A 17,481-nucleotide genomic window follows, 5' to 3' on the forward strand; every position below is an offset into this window, starting at 1 on the left:
AAAAAAAAAAAAGTGCATAAATAGAAACTACGCAATTCATCGCTAGGCCGCGATTTATTTTGGAATTTCTCACCGGAACTGAGTGAGATTGATATTAGCCAACTAGACAGCGTCTCAGCAGCGTTTGTTTGTGTGTTTTGTGAAAGTCCACCGGTGATGTTGCTGCGAAGATAGGGGGAAAGGTGTTCAGAGGCGCTGTTTGGAGCACAATTATCCGTCAGCTCTGCCAGGGCAGGTAACGTGTTTAAACGGACTGTTGTTGGGGGAACGCTGTGACATTGGCAAGCTAACTTGGTATACGAACTGCTAACACGCGCCCTGCGGAAAGTGAAAATAAAAATTTTCTTGGTCGGGTGACACAACACTTTTTGTATTTCCAATCTGCCACTAGAAAACACGCGTTTTTGCATGATTTTCAGTGTTTATTCGCTGTGTTATAAGTAGAGCTGTGTCGATATTTTCCCTTTAAGAACGGCGACTTCCTTGTTGTGTTTATTTCTCAGACTGTGAAAGCCAAGGCTTTTCACTGGAAGTCCTTGGTGTCACTTCAGTACTTCCTCCAACACGTATATGAAATGTAACTAGGTAGTGTATGAATAAAACAAAATGTCTTTAAAATAAATAGTTAAATTAATGAATAAGGTATCATTTTATTTTTATAAATTTATTAATTGTGTTTTCTTTGCCGCACTACTCCATGCACTGATAAAATAAAATCGAACGTAAATGGCAAAGTTGTGAATAGGAAGAAAGCACCGGAGAAACTGGTCCCGGTGGTCAGAGGGACCATGAGTGCGCCAGTGTCCGGCAGCCTCGCCTCTGTCAGTGCGCCCCAGGGTGGCTGTGGCTACAATGTAGCTTGCCATCACCAGTGTGTGAATGTGTGGTGAATGGGTGGATGACTGGATGTGTAAAGCGCTTTGGGGTCCTTAGGGACTAGTAAAGCGCTATACTAAATACAGGCCATTTACCATTTACCATTTAACCGTTCAAAATAATCCTTGTTTGTGTGATTCTGAGCTTGTTTCAGACAGTTTATCGTCTGTCTGAAACGAGCTGTTCTTTAAGCCGATGTTCTGATGGTTACCTGTGCCTAAACAGATGAAGCAGGTGGGTGGTGTGAAAGATGGCCTTATTTGTGGTATCTGCTCTTATTGATGTCATACAGACCAAAATTGGGTTGCAAACCCCCCAAAACAAACTGTCTAAAGTGAAGAGCTTATGGCAGGCTACAACCTGAGCTTCTGACTCTCAGTGATCACTTCTACTCGTCATTCATTAAAAATTTGGCCTTGTCCATTATGAGCATCCACCAATGTAACTGTATACATGCAGAAATAATCCTCACCCCTCACTTGGCTCACTCTGAGCCTCTGTTCAAGCCAGTTCTTCCACCACTGTGACATACTCTTATGTCACTTGAGCCACTTATTGACTTTATTTGCACAAAACACATCCTGTTTATCCACGTGCAAACTTGCAGGAAGAACAAACCTTCCAGCTTAAAGCTGGTTTAGACCGTGGTCACAGCGTGTTAAAAGATTCTTACGGTTTCTGGCGACTGGTATTTTTAGCTGGTTGGAGTTTTCCGGCTTTCTTTGACTGCAAAGCCAACAACTATAAGTTTCACTTCCTATAAAGTAAAAGTGAAGGGCCAAAGAATGATTCTGGTATTTTGAGAATATTCATTTCCTTTATCTATGTGAGACTTACACCTAGGGAAATCATACCCGGTGTAAGCCGATCTCATTTATTTAGCCTTTTTTGTATCTTTATCCTGAAAGCAGATTAATTTCCTGCAGGTGGGGTTTTCAGGCTGGCACACTGTAACCTTTAGCTTAGCAATGTGAAATTAAAACCCCTCTCAGCTTGGTTCGAGTATTTCAGGTTTCTGTTTTTTGTCTGACACATTTTCAGGATGTTGTTTCAATTGGTGATGGCTTTCCTTTGTGGTGTTGGCGTTTGGGCCACAGAAAATACCACCACCCAGCAGGAACCGCCGCCGCTGCTGCTGGTGTCATTTGATGGGTTTCGAGCTGACTACCTGAAGAGGTTCCCCATGCCGAACCTGAAGCTCCTGTACAGCCAGGGGGTCCTGGTGGAGCAGCTCACTAATGTCTTCATCACCAAGACGTTTCCAAACCATTACAGTCTGGTAAGCCTGCTTTTGTTTGTGTGCGTGTGTGTTTGGAAGATGATCTGTCTGATAGCTGTGTCTAATTCTGGTCTGAAAACATTTCCTTCCTTTGAATTTGATGCAAGAAATAAGCAGGTTCTTCTCTGAAAAACACGTTGCCTCAAAACCCACAGCCTTTCTTTCGCTACCGTTTAACGCAGAGGCGACAGCACTCAGGATTTCCAAGAAAAAAACCAAAAGCCTCACTGCTTTCATCTTTCATCAGATTCACTAGTCGTTTCCTCCTGTTAATTTAGTCTGTAAGCATGCATTAAAAAGAAAGAACAGAGCTTTTGTTGAGCTGGAGTATCTCTAGAGTGAAAAGTTACACCAAAACATTGACTTGGTCAGAACCATAGACTGTATATAAAAGATGGACATAGTGACATGAGTTGGGAGATAGCTGAACACCTGTGATTGACAAGTCATTAGCTGATGAGTAAACTCCTTTTAATCTGCCTTTCTGATTACAAATAAAGAACACAATTAAGAGGGCTATTATTCTACCATATGGGTTGCCCCCAGGTGGCTAACGGCAAGAACGCAGGTTTAAGAGTTGGGTCTTGTTTTAATAATTATTCTAATTATTAATTAATGTCATTAGCTGCAAAATGTTTCACTGGGTCTTTTATATATATATATATATATATATTTTTTTTTTAAATCACACAAGATTTTCAATTTTCCCATAAAAGCCTTGTAAATGTGATATTGTCATTGAAGTTTGTTACTGTCCGTCAGATTTAAAAGGAAATATAAAAAAAAATCAATTTCAAAGTGTGATATTAGTGCTACACGATTGTTTTTGATCAGTACTGTGATGATGGCTATTTGTCATGATCATTCATTTATTTTTATGGACAAAAATGTTTTTATTGCACTGTGAAGTAAGCATAACACTGCTTTCATATCCACGTACGGAGCTGTATAAAAACCTAGTGCTAAATTAAACTGGGGACTGTATTTTCAGTGCAGTTTTGTTGCTTGGCTGCACATCATTCTTTGCATATGATTTGTTCTTGGTTTATACCACTTGTCCTATTGCTAAAGACTTCCAAGCAATGCATCAAGATCCACTTCTAGGAACAAGCTCTTTGCATTCTGCTGGTGCAGACATTCAAATCAAATCAAAATTCAGTTAACTGGGTTCCCAAAACTTTCATCATTGCATTCACCTTTTAACATTTTGGAAGCTGCTTTTCATGCTTGAGTAATCAAGTCTCTTAAAGATAGATAATAGAACAAAATCACATAGACAGTATAATATTATTGTTTTTATTATTGTTACCTCTGCAGGTTACAGGGCTTTATGCAGAGTCTCATGGTATCCTGGCCAGTAGAATGTATGATCCCATCAGCAAGAAGCACTTCAGCCTTAGCAACGACACCGACCCGATGTGGTGGAATGGGGCGGAGCCCCTCTGGATCACTGCGCTGGACTCCGGCTACAGCACTGCAGCCATGATGTGGCCCGGCTCCGACGTGACCATCAGGAACCGCACACCTACACACTTCCTTCCCTACAACCCCAACGTAACATTCCAGGAACGACTGGGGAATGTGACAAACTGGCTGTTAGGAAATGCAACGGTAGAAATATCATGTCTCTACGTTTCTATTTGTGGCGCTTTGTGGAGATGGTCTAATTTGGAAAAGCTGGAAGGTTTGACATTGTTTATGATTTTTATAATCCCACCAGGAACAACGAGTGAAGTTTGCAGCTCTCTACTGGGAGGAGCCGGACAAATCAGGTCACACGTTCGGCCCTGACAACACCACCGCCATGGGCAAAGCGCTGAAGGAGGTACAGTCATTTGGCTATATTCAAATGCTCAAACAAGCTTACTAGGTTGTCATACTGCTACAGCAAACCTGCATGTACAGTGGAGGAAATAATTACTGGGTCCTCTGTTGAATTTGTAAGTTTGCTCACTTAAAAACAAATGAAGAGTCTGTAATTTTTGTGGTCGTTTCATTTTAATGCAGAAAGACAAAATATCAGCCAAAAATCCTGAAACCTAATACATAAAAGTTATAAACTGATTTGCATGTCATGAGTGAAATAATTGGCTACCAAGCAGAAAAATTTGATATTATTGGAGGAGAAACCCTTGTTAGCAAGCATAGCTGTAAGACGTTTCTTGTAGTTGGTCGCCATGTTTGGACACACATTAGGAGGGATTTTGACCCACTCCTCTTTCCAAAAACTCTCTAAATCCTTTAGGTTTCTTGGCTGCCACTTATAAACTTAAAGCTTTGTTTTAAGAAAGTCAGCACGACTGAGGTCTGGAGACCAGCTAGGCCACTCCATGACCCTAATGTGGTTCTTTAGCCACTCCTTTGTGGCCTTGGTGTAATGTTTTGGGTCATTGTCATGCTGGAAGACCCATCCATGATCCATCCTTAGTGTTCTGGCTGAGGGAAGGAGGTACTCATGCACTTTTTATGGCCCCATTCATTGGCCCCTACATGCAGTGAAGCCATCCTGCACTCTCAGCAGAAAAACAGACCCAATCCATAATGTTTCCATTTCCGCGCTTTACTGTAGGGCTGGTATTCATTGGGTCACATTTCTCTTACTCTAAACACGGCGGATTGAGTCGATGCCAAAGAGCTTGATTTTGGTTTTGTCTAACCACAGCTTTCTCCCAGTCCTTCTCTAAATCAGTGAAATGTTCACTGGTAAACTTCAGACGGAGCTGTACATGTGGCTTCTCTGAGCAGAGGCACAACAAGATTTCAATCAAATGCAGGCTGGTGCGTTATCATTAACAAGCTCCTCCCATGTAGTTTTGGACTGATCCGAGACCTTTCTCTTGATCATCCTCACCACATCTTGCCTGGAGCTCCAGACCAATATTCTGATATACTGTCTCTCCACTAAAATGAAAGTCTAGTTCCAGTGGTGCAAGTCCTTTTTTTTTTTTTTTTTTTTTTTTTTACTTGATGCAGACATTTGTGTCTGCTTGTGTGCGATTAGGTTGACGACAACATCGGCCTGCTGATATCTGAGCTAAATCGGACCGGCCTCTGGGGTCGCATCAACGTGGTGATAACGAGCGACCACGGGATGGCCCAGTGCTCAGCCGATCGCCTCATACGGCTGGACGAGTGCCTCCCTGAAGACAACTACACACTGGTGGACCTCACACCTGTGGCGGCGCTCTTCCCAAATCAAAGTAACTGTGCTAAGCTCATCTCATATTACATAATGAAACTTGTGTCTCTGTTATTCTGTGCATTGAGCTCCCAGTTGCAATTTTCCATGTGTCTGCTGCCCAGGTGATCAAGCTGATGCTGTCTTCAATGCGCTGAGTAAGTGCCACCCCCACATGACGGCATACTTGAAGAAGTCCATTCCTGATAGGCTGCACTACCAGAACAATGTGCGCATCCAGCCAATCATACTGATTGCTGACGAAGGCTGGACCATAGTGAAGAAGGGGAACAAGTTGCCGAGATGTACGTGCTTTTTTTTTTCATTTATTTTTTTAATAATGTTGAGTTTTTGATATGTTAAGACTAAAAGACAAAAGCCAAAGCACAATGAATTAACTGCCTACAATATTAATGCCTGGTAATCCTCCTGTTACTCCTGTTTACTTTTAGTGGGCGATCATGGCTATGACAATGCTCTTCCCAGCATGCATCCTTTCCTGGCAGCGACTGGGCCTGGCTTCCGTCAGGGTTATCAGCTGAACAGCTTAGAAACTGTGGATGTTTATGCACTCATGTGCCGCCTGCTGTCAGTGCCTGCGCAGCCCAACAATGGCACCCTGACCCAGGCTCGGTGCCTGTTGGCCGCTGAGGCCTGTGTAGATCTTCCCCTGGTTATCGGCCTGGTGGTGGGTGTCCTGCTGGTACTCACTACAATCACTGGTGAGTAAGAATAACGTGTCTTCTTGTTTTATTGTGTTGATGTGGGGGGAAAAAAAGGGGACCCAGATTTGAACCCTGTGGAACCCCCCAACATTTTCTCAGCCTTTCCATTAGATGAACAAGCTATGATTTGTTTTCTTTTTTCTCCTCCTCAGTTTTGTTCAGGTCTCTGAGCACTCGCCGCCAATCAGGGCCTCGGCCTTTCCGGAGGCTGCAGGTCGACTATGATGATGATGACGACGACCCCTTGTTGGAGTAAACCAACTGTGTCGCAAACAGGTTTAGAACCACACATTTATCAAGAGCAGACCACAATGCAACCCAAAACAAGAATGTAAAAATGTAATCCAGGCTAAAAGCAAGCAAGAAGCTGCTTCAACTAAAGCCTGGAAGGAAATGCAATCTGTATAATTTAGTAGGCCTGTCACTTACTTCCCCATCATTATGCAAAGAGAGTACAATTGTGCAGTTTATCACGTGATTGTGTTATGAGACATAAATATGTCATGCTAGTCTTTCAGCTGCTCCCCAGGCTTTGCTCTTGGGAGCACATAAAGGACAGAAACATATGAGGGAGTTCAGAGTTCAGCGAACAGACTCAGAACCTTACCAGAGATCATTTTTTTTCCTTTAAAGATTATAATGTCAAGCATGTTCACACAGCTTCCAGCCTGGCTACTTTCAGATCATGCTGTAAGAGTCCCTTTCTGACGATGTCAACAAACCATTTGAACTTGGAAGATCATTGCTGGTGGTGAGAACGGGGTCGCTGCCAACGGTTTCAATCCAGGAGTCACATTTTCCAGGGACGGTGCAGACTAGAAAGGAAAGCTGGGAGACAGAGTGGTAGTGACATGCAGGAAATGGCCAAGAGTGGACTTTTTATACCATAACTAAACATGGCACTTTTCTTATTACACACACTCCCTACTGCATTAACAGTTTAGCCTGTATTATGTTTAACCTCTCTTTAATTGTCTGGTATTATGATTGTAAAATATGCCGCTCTGCTTCCTGTCCACGTTGGTGATTGGTCTTATGTTCCAAAATCCGCTCACAGCTAGACTGGGAATCCGTGGATAACAACGTTTGTGTGACTGCTAAGCCTGATTACAGAGGTCGGGTTTAGTGAACCCAGATAATGAAAAGACATCCCCGGTGTGGAAAACTAGCTTAATAATACAGGCCTCAGGTCTGCAGAGCCCGTGCACTGGTATAAATACAGCTGTGGGTAATGCTATATTCTGTTGTTGTTACTGAGTCTTCATAATGTTACTGCTGTTAAAAATCCTTGGACTTGAACATGTGACAAGAAGCCAGTGGTGATTAGCTGTGAAATTTTGGGGAAATATTGGCGAAGTCTTTGGTGGGAAGACGGTAACAATGAGTCTGATATTATTATTATTATTCTCAAAGAAGAGACAAAAGCTACTGACTACTTTCATTTATCTTACTGTTCTTTCCATTTTTCTTTGGTAATGTTGTTTGAAGTTGTGTGCTGTTACATTTTTAACAGCAGAGGGAGCCACTAGCTCATTTAATTCAGCTGTGACAAAGATTTAATTGTGATTAACCTTCAGTTTTCTTTATCTGCTGTTCTGTTTTTTTGTTTTTTTTTGCCCAAGTATGCCAAAACCTGAATTTTAAATCTGAATTGGTACAATAATATTAATTTGTTGAATTACAGGTAATTCCTCACAGTAGCTTTCTATGCCAGTTGTTCACTTTACATGAGGGTGTGTCAGGTTTCCATCTGTGCTTCCTGTATATGAGTGATACCAAAGACTGTTAGATGCACAAAGAAATAATCAGCACTTATGTCTTTTTTTTCTTACACAGGGATTTGTATTACAAAATTAAAACGGTAATTGTTATTTTTAGCATCAGATAGGTTAGCTGCACACTTTTTTCTTTTTTTTTTTAGGAAACAGTACAAACGCAAATTCAGGTAGTAGTTTGAAAGTTGAACAGTAATTTCAAAGGCTGTTTTATTTAATCTGATGCTCACAGAGGGAGCAACCACAGGTATGCTGTCCTGATCAAGGAAATTAGATGGAGCACACGCCTGTTAGCAGGGATCAGAAACTGTCACCACTCAAGGTCACAGCATGAGCCTGTTGATATTTAACACTCCTATTATTGGCAAATTCAACAACATGACTCGAACCAATGAGGGATGGATCCATATGACACATGTTTTGTGGAAATGTTGCTCTTTTGCTTGTAACCTTTCCTGTTTCCCCCCCAAAATTTTAAAGAACATCAGTGACACACTGCTCCTCCTCACCAGAGCACTAGATGAATATTTAATAACATAAAAAAAACTTCTATCTTGTTTCTCTTGTAAGATTTACTGCAAACCAAAGGTCCCAGTTGTTTTATTTATTGTTTCTTTATTAAATGGAATATATATATATATATATATATATATATATATTATATTATATATATATATATATATATATATTATACTATATAATATATATATATAGTATATATTATATATATATATATATATAATATATATATATAAATATAAAAAAGAAAATGGGTGAAATATTTTCTGTACTTTTCAAGGGATTTATTGAGTATAGCCACATCACTGAATAAAAACATACAACTTGCACTCAGTGCAGAGCTGCTTGCATACTTTAACCATTTAGAGTGTGAAACCCTAACTTTTGTAAAGTTTGCCATGTGATGTTCCCTCTTCTGCATATTGCACATATAGTTATTTCTGATGGCTTTATGTAATGTGCACATATGTGGGCAGCTGTGGCTCAGGAAGTAGAGCAAGTTGTGCACTGAGTTAAATTCAGGCCACTGGTATGACAGTTTTTTTTGTTTGTTTTTTTTTAATGCAGATGTCATATCCAGGTGTTTAAATGCTACATGTATGCTCTCTGTATTGCACTCGCATCAAGGCTTGATGTTTAAAGTTACTGTTTTTAGAAGTGTAAAAGAAATCTGTACTATGCAAATTGTGTCTAACATGTCAAAATATTTGTGTAGTTACGAGATTTTGACAAAATAAAAAATGTTGGGAAGCCTGATTCGTCTCTTAATCCTCCTCAGAATCACTACACAAAAACTCCTTATGTCAGCTGGCATTGGGGAAAAACAACCGAGACACCTTTGGGAAAAATTAATTTATATTCCTTTATATTTTTTTTTTCTCCATCGCAGTCACATTACAATGTAATAAAATGATAAACATATAAAATCAAACTCAATACTGACGCATATACATTTGTTCTGTGTTCAAAACCAAACGAACTGTACATGTTTTCATTTATATTTCTTTCACATCATTTAAAATCTGTCATAATTTCTATGTAGTCATCTGTATTATTGTAAATCTTTGTCTCTTCACAGATAAATAGACTTTATTTTCAGGAGGTATTGTAACAAAAATAACACATTTCCTAATGGTGGCTGCCTAGAATCACCGAAAATATCATTCAACTCTTAACCGTAATGCTTAGGTACTACCGTAGACACGATACACAGACAAACTGAAGGTACATGATGGGTCTTCTCGTTCCGCTCCCATTTGTATTTGTTGTGAATTAGGGAAACCCCCTGAATGGTATCTCTCATGAGCTGACGTGGGAGCGATTTGAATTTCTGTAGTGAAGTTAGGAGATGTTAGCCAGACAGTCCGACTCGCATATGAAATGTAATACACGCCCATGTTTTGGCTTTTTTGTGATTGCACTGCACTCAGCTAGTTGATTATATGTGGAGTTTAAAATGTCCTCCTTATCCAATATATACATTTTTATCACAATCACCTGGACTGCAGGAAAAGGGAAATGGCTAGTTAGCTTTTTTTGTTTTTGTACGAGATACTGTATTTTTTAGTCAGAACCAAACTAGCGAGCTGATATTTGGAATTGGGGTGAATTGAGAAATTGAGCATTTTTTTAATGAAGGTAAAAACTAATGACTGACTTGGAAAATATGGACCATTATAAAAAGATGCTGCTTTCATGTCTAATGATATGTATGCTAAATATACGACTAAAAGATAAATCATAAATGTGACTAGAAGTCACAAACTCTCTAGATAAGGTTTGTACAGAGATTAGATGTGGGAGAAGTTTTCTTTTATAATAAATGAATACTTTCGATTTATTATTTTATATCTTTTATGTTATTTATTCCAAACAAAACCAATTGTGCGAAAAACTTTTTCGTTAGCGTTAGCTTTTTGGCCAGAACTAGCTAGCTAGCTAATTAGCCATTTCCTTGTACGTTAAACTTTAAACTGAAGCAAAAATAATTACCCAATGGATTTTTTAATTTGACATTTTTGTAGTAATATGTAAGCAAAGATAACCTGAATTGATGAAGTGATAAATGTGCAAGATTGAACTCAGAAATCAAGATTAAGGTTTAAAAAAAAAATTAGTTGTCAGAATGTTAACTTTTTCTATTTTTACATTTACCATTATTTTGTCTTGTTAATTTCCCCCCATAAACATGAAAGTCTTCTCTCTGAATTTTCTGTGACTAAAATCATAATGTATAACAAATTATTTTGTTATATATTATGATAAACATTTCTTGTGAAGGTTTCTTTTGAAATAAATTATTGCTTAATAATTATTTTATTTTAAAGTAAAAAAAAGGAGCACAGTTGACTGGCAAATCACCTCCAAAAACTTCATCCCACCCACAGAGCTAATATCAGTGTGCTTATACTCAAGACAACACAATGGCACAGATTCCTATGAAAACACAGCTTCCAGTCAGGCTGAATTTTTCTTCTCTCGTTTTACATTCTGGATATTTAGAAAGAACATTTACTATCGGTACATTTCAAAGAGCCATCTAAGCAAACCCATGGAACATAGATCCAACTGAGAAGGATTACCAGAAAAAGGTATTTACAATCAAAATGCCACCCACAAGAAAATAAAAGTTACTTTTGCACATCGAAGTCGCTAGAGCTACTTTTTTTCTCCCCCCAAGCTGAAGAACATGGTAGAAAAGCATGACCCTAACAAAATAAAAGCTCATGGTACGTCTAACAGGTACTTCCAAGTTAAGGTTTAGTTTGACCCTGCCCTGTGCTTATAGTATCCAAACCTGAGTCAAACCACTGAAATCCTTTTTGTTCATTTTCTGTGCCAAAACTACCAAATCTCTTCGGTTCCTCAAGGAAAGGATTTGAATTGTCATCGGACTCAGATCTGGTAAAAACTGGTCTGAGATCAGAAACAACTTAACATCTGGCTTCAATAAAACCATACTTTCACAGCTCTAGACCAAGCACGCAAAAGAATATATGAAGCATTCATGACACGGTATGGTAGCTTGTGCTCAGAACACACACACACACACCACACACACACACACACACACACACACACACACACACCACAGCCTTACCACAGGCCTCATATGCTTTGTAGACCCTGATAGTGGAACATTTATGTATTTTATCCAAAGGAAAAACAACTCCTTGGTTTTCATTTCATTTTCACAGCAAGATACACATTCCTCAGTCGGGAGGTGGCATTCATCCCAGTTATTCCCAAGGTACAGTTTTCCCCTCCCGACCAATTTTAAACCATCAGAAGTCAATCCTGATAGAGAACAATGTAAAGTCCATAAAAATAATCACCAAATTATTTAAGAAAAATGCAAAAAGCTTAAAATCTGTAAACAAATGGTACATCACATATTTGCAATTCTGCACATCAACACTTTATGGTTTATTCCTTCCTCCTAAGAGAAAAAAAAGCCTAAAACATATATATAAAAACAAGCAACGCGTGAGAACAGTGATGTGGTATTTCTGTAAAGGTTATCTAAGGCCAGAACCTTCTTGCTCGTAACCTTGCATAGCTGTGGATGTGAAGCCATACAACAGTGACATAACACCTACTGGATTTAAATTCTCTTACAGTGTGGGCATGAATAAGGCTCTGGTTTTCTCGATGAAGGAAGAAACTTATCACTCAGAGCGCGCAGGCTCAGTCATAGGCCCAGTGTGGATGATTTTTGACTGCTGGGTGACACAACCGAGACTGATGTATGATACCTGGACTTTGATCATGAGGCTATTGCTGAGTCTGAACGCTCCTTATGAGTAGTTCCATATAAAGAGAGAGAATTGTATTATTTGGTTGCTTCTAACCTGATTTGGCTATAATAAACCTGATTTCTCATTGGCTGGAGCTCTGGGTGCAAAGAGCTGTGGATTGGATCAAAAAAATAAAATCAGCGGTTAATGCTGTGGGAAAAAAACAAGTGGGGCAGCTGCTCTTTGTTCAGAAACATATAAGCTGTGACTCTTGGCCATTTATATTTACTCTCAAATCCAGATTGCTCATTCGAGATTATTTGTTTTTCTGTGAAACGAGCAGGAGATGCCTGACTGTGCTCTCTAAATGGCACATGACGCTGTTTTCCTTTGATTTCTGCGTGTTGACGCTATTCTTCATGTACAGTGCATGTCCAGATCAGAGTGTACCAGAAAAGTAGCACCACCCTCCTATGACTCATATCTTAAAAAAAACCACACACACACACAGAAAAAAAGAAAGAAAAAAAGAAACCACCTCCACTTCAGTCGAGCAGATAAGGCATTGTTACTTTGATGTGTTTCACAGAGACGGAAAGTGTTGCTGTTTTTACATACGCTGTCAACATGAAGGAATTAGACTGTTTCATCGATCTGAATGTTTGATACACATATTTGGCTAATTCTTCACTGTAACCACAACTATACAAAAACCCATCTAGCTTTACTCAATAGCACCATATGAATATTGTTCCCAAATTATAAAGGGGTAAGGGAATACTGGACATTGGTGTGTGAGTGTGTTTGTGTTCAAGCGGTGAGGTAGGGATACATCCCATGTTATTACACTGCTTTTCATTGTGTGTCTCTCCCTGCTTCAGAGGAAAACTGTGTGTGTTTGTGTGTGTGTGTACACTAAGCACATCTCCCCCATGTTGGAGACTTGCATAGCTTCTGCAGGACAGGAAGAGCAGTTGTCCGTTTGGACGGAGCCTTTGGCACAGCCTTGGCTGATAACTGAAGGCAGTACTCAAGTTGCACCATAGAATTCAAAGAGACAATCTGCCCTTATTGCACCATAAGTACATGTGTGTTTTGTATTTGCACCATATGAAGTGGGATTAGCAGCCAGTTGACTCTGAAGCTCGAGAGTGTCGCACCATATGAACACTGATGCTGCTGCTTCTGTTACGCGTTCGCAACTAATGTTTCTACTCGCCGGATCGCAGCAAATGGACTGATTTGTCTGTTTTGTTAGTCGGCTAGCACCACAGAAAAATAATGTGAGCCCACCTATCGTTCACACTTAAAGGGACGCTGTATTTCTGCTTTTAGTCTCCTTATTTAAATTTAAAAAAAATTCCACACTGGGGTAATTATTACAGTTTTATCTACTGATTAACTTTATCAGTCATTAATGGTGTTCTTAACATCCGCCAGTTCATCGGTGAACCACTTTGGTGGTAGGGTTGCCGTTAGGGTTGCATTTCACCAAACAGGTGAAAGCGCTAAATGGTAGATGTGACCCTAACCCTTAAACAAGCCTTAGGGTTAAAGCTGGCAATGTTTCCCAAGGTAAGGATCAGGACTATCATTATCGCTAAGTTTTGGTTTTTTGTTGCTCCAACTTTGTCATTTTTCTCTGAACTTTCATGCACAAAATTTGTAGGAACAGCCAAGGACAGAGGATATTGGGTCTTGACATTGCGTCTTGGTTGTTTGAGTACGATGCTGACTTTTTTGCTTTCCAGACACTAAGTGGTTCACAGCTAATAAGCAGCGGGGTTGATAGTTAACACCTGTAAGTCTGAAGCGATGGTTCTGAGCCAGAAGAAGGTGGATTGCCCACTTTGCTATGGGGACAGGCTGTTTTCTCAAATAGAGGAGTTAAAGTGTCTTGGGGTCTTGCTCATGAATGGGGGAAAATGGATTGGGAGGCTGACCAGAGATTGGTACAATGTTTGTAGTGATCCGTAACTATTTGGCCACAAACTGTGAATAGTGACTGAAGGAATAAAACGGTGGATACAACTACCAGAAAGAAGACTCAAAAGACTGTCTGGACTCATCCTTAGAGATAAGGTAAGGACTCAGAGTAGAGATGTTTCTTCTCAGCATATAAAGACACCAAGTGAGGTGTTTCAGGCATCTGACTAATATGCATCCTGGAAGTTTCTTAGGTGAGACTACTGAGGAGAGACCTTGGGTAGACCCAGGACAAACTAAAGATATTGTCTCTTGGCTGTTTTGGGAATGCCTTGGTATCTTCAGAGTCAGTGGCCATGGAAAGGGAGCACTGGTCATATCCGACAAGCTTTTCTACAACCAAATTTTAATGTGATACCTTAAAATTGCAGGTTTTACCAATAATTCAAAAGATTCTCATACTTCTGGGTCACTGGTTCAAATCAATCACAGAATTATAATTTGAGGACTAATAAATTAATAAATTACGTATATTTGCAAGTCGCCCTCAGAAAGACTTCGACTTTTACCAAAATTACAAAATTTGTTGACGTACCCCAGTTTTAACTCTCTCTATACCCAGCCCTCATAGCAAAGGCGGTTGTAGAAAGCAGGAGAAAGTGGGCTCATGGAACGGGATCAGAGGAAACACCCCCCCACCCCCACCCCCACGGCGTGAGATTTCAGGAGTTGCACCGTTCCCGTTGACATGCTGATGACTAATATCTCAGCTCATGTGTTTTTGCCTGCCAATGTAACAGCTTGGATTACAGGGGTAAACAAACCAAAAGAAATAAATAATGAGCCATACACCACAGCTCAGCTGTGGGTGGCTTTGGAGGAGTTGATATTGGACACGAAACAGGAGAAGACAAGTCACTGGGAGGGTTGTGATGACTGAAGTCCAAAACTGTTTTATGTCGGCTTCAGTGGCAGCACCCTGTTAGTGTGGGACCAACATGATTAAGCTATCACACACAAAAAAATGTAGTAGACCTCAATTAAAAACAATTACTCATGAATCTACCTTTATTTTTGTGATATAAAAAGACCTCCCATAACTGCTTGGAGCATAAAAGGAAATGATGGAGAACTTCCCCTAAGATGGCATTCAAATTTCACACTCTATTTCCCTCCCAGATGAGCAATATGGTTATGTGCAACATTTACTATTTACATTTTTACTTTTCCAAATGTTCAGGAAGAAATTATTTTAGTGTTTTTGTAATATACTTTAAGAAGCAACTGTTTTTCATTTTTCCACATTACAGCTAACATGTTGCTAACTGCCCTCAACATACTTTTTTCAAGTCTATCTTAAGGATATAGTTGGGCTTGCTTTGTTCTATGCTCAATTGGCCTTTGAGTTACATGAGGAAAGTTGTACTAGTTCGTTATCTCTCCATTAAATATGAGTTCCTGCAAGCAGGCTGCCTAGGTTAGCATAACAACCAAAAACAGGTAGAAACCTTTAGCTTTCAAGATCTCGAGTCAGATTTTGTGGCAGGACTTGCTGAGTTGTTGACATCATGTAGGTAGAAACGAGCATAGAAAAGTAACTATTTTGTTGATAGAAATAACATTTGCTACAAATTCGTATACATGCTTTTCTTTATTTAGATAAGTTTGAATTTATAACATAGCATCTACTATTGCGCTACACAAAGTAACCCAGAGTAGCTGGAAAACTTACTCCCCTGATTACCCTGATAGGTCAGGTATGAACTAACACATTTCTTTTAAAAGCCCTGATCATAATTTTTATAGTATGAATTTGTTTCCATATTTTGAATCACAAGCACATGAACTCCAAAATTCGAAGAGTTACTCTTTTACTGTCTTAGGAGCAAGTAAATGTGCAATTATTCTTAATGGTAGATGGTTTGGCTACTTTCTGAACCCACAAAAAACTATTTTTTACATTTATCTTTTTGTATAATTTAAATAAGACAAGATGCTAGCTACTAGATACTTTAGGAGAAGAAATCCAGGCTAGCTGTTTTTACCTGTTTTCAGTTTTTTTAAGCTAAGCTAAGCTAGTCAACTCTCTAGTGCTAATATTTTACTTGTTGCCTTTGACAAGACAACAAGTAAATCTACTAAACTAAAACTGTCCTTCTGAGAGACTTTAGCTAGAATTTTAGATTCTTTAAAATTGAGGCTGCAAATGTAAAAATTGTTGTTTGAGTGTGCATTGGATGCCATTACTGCCACTTTGTCTCCATCTTTTCCATCATGCTCGGCCACTCTCCCCGTTAACCTTGTCAGTGATGTCGAGAAACTGATGTGTCCAACAACAACATAACAACAGATTAAAAAACATCCTCTCTGTACATAGAAAATATATACACTATCTTTTGACCAGACTAATAACGACATGTTACAACTCATTTTATTAAAAGTGACCGTCATTGTGTCACATCCTTTTATTCTTCTTAAACCTGTGAACGCGTGCAACATAAATGGCTTGCGGTGGTCAAGGACTCCATCGTAAAACTACGCTTATTTTTCATATTTTTACTTTTTTTTCTTTGCAGCGGAGCGCGCACATGTGAAATTAAAGAAATGAGACCAAGTGAGGGACGATTAAAGTTAAATAGAGTGACAAAAGGTTTAAGAGAGGAGGAGACGGACTTGCGCCGAAGCAGCTTGTTGAGTCATGGCCATGGGACTCACAGGTCGCAGGTGCCCGCAAGGAATGTAAGTGTGATCGCGTGTGTGCGCACACATATAAGTGTGACAGATTGCTTCTGTGTGTGTATGTGCTTATATCAAGTGTGACTTTCTGTGCATGAACGTGTTTCTAAATCTTCTCTAAATCTGAACATCCACATATACATACATGTTTTTTTATGGTGCACATGTGCTTTTGTGTACTTGTCTGTATATGTGTGTGTGTGTGCTGATTTGTGTGTTTGTCAGAGTGAGGACTCATACTGCAACAGTTCATACAGGAGGGGTCCATCACGATAGCGGATGCCCACAGCGGCTGGCGTTATGTACTGCAGGATGTTTATAGTCCTCCGCAGGCGCCTGTCTACATAGTGGGCATCCCATGCTGGGTAACGCTTCCTGGGCATGTCGATCTTTATAAGCGGGCCCTCGGGCTTGGAAGTGGGGGGCGCAGACCTCACCTGGAAGACGGGAAGACACGTCTCGGCCACATCCTCTTCCGTCTGTGACTTGGCCATGTGGGCTGGTGTGGGAGGGGCTGTGGGTGGGGCTGACGGGGGGAGAGGGAGACCCCAGAGCAGCTGGGCACAGCAGGATGAGGCGGGACTTGGCTGGAGGTGGGCAGTGGCAGGATGGAGGAAACCGTAGTACAGCAGCATGACCAGGACGCCCCCTGCGAATGTCAGGTAGACGCTGCACAGTGCCAGGACGGCATAGGAGTCGGTCAGCACTGGATCTCTGTAGGCATACCTCT

The 17,481-nt window shown here is 40.1% G+C and overlaps 2 protein-coding genes across 2 annotated transcripts in view; one reads left to right on the forward strand and one right to left on the reverse strand.

The window, feature by feature from the left end:
• Positions 1-88: 88 nt before the first annotated feature.
• Positions 89-8,486, forward strand: LOC102309135 (ectonucleotide pyrophosphatase/phosphodiesterase 4). The gene is made up of 8 exons (XM_005933931.3): positions 89-235; positions 1,918-2,155; positions 3,473-3,766; positions 3,876-3,980; positions 5,157-5,355; positions 5,459-5,638; positions 5,786-6,055; positions 6,211-8,486. Exons 2-8 carry the CDS (start codon positions 1,919-1,921, stop codon positions 6,312-6,314), a joined length of 1,389 nt encoding a protein of 462 aa, XP_005933993.1. The 5' UTR covers positions 89-235; position 1,918; the 3' UTR covers positions 6,315-8,486.
• A 2,938-nt stretch (positions 8,487-11,424) lies between these two features.
• Positions 11,425-17,481, reverse strand: part of LOC102309438 (XK-related protein 6) — a 35,919-nt gene continuing 29,862 nt past the window's right edge. The window contains exon 4 of the mRNA XM_042224488.1: positions 11,425-17,477. Coding sequence (XP_042080422.1) covers positions 16,973-17,477 — 505 coding nt within the window. The 3' untranslated portion in view covers positions 11,425-16,972. The remainder of the gene's footprint in view (positions 17,478-17,481) is intronic.

This window comes from Haplochromis burtoni, unplaced genomic scaffold (assembly GCF_018398535.1).
Source record: "Haplochromis burtoni strain Fernald_Lab_line unplaced genomic scaffold, NCSU_Asbu1 Contig_139, whole genome shotgun sequence".
NCBI classification, from domain to species: domain Eukaryota; kingdom Metazoa; phylum Chordata; class Actinopteri; order Cichliformes; family Cichlidae; genus Haplochromis; species Haplochromis burtoni.

Coding starts and splice junctions, on each gene's coding strand:
- LOC102309135 (XM_005933931.3), top strand. CDS start 1,919: ATGTTGTTTCAATTGGTGATGGCTTTCCTTTGTGGTGTTGGCGTTTGG. Junction 3,767..3,875: donor GGCTGTTAGGAAATGCAACG/GTAGAAATATCA, acceptor TAATCCCACCAG/GAACAACGAGTGAAGTTTGC. Junction 5,639..5,785: donor GGGGAACAAGTTGCCGAGAT/GTACGTGCTTTT, acceptor GTTTACTTTTAG/TGGGCGATCATGGCTATGAC.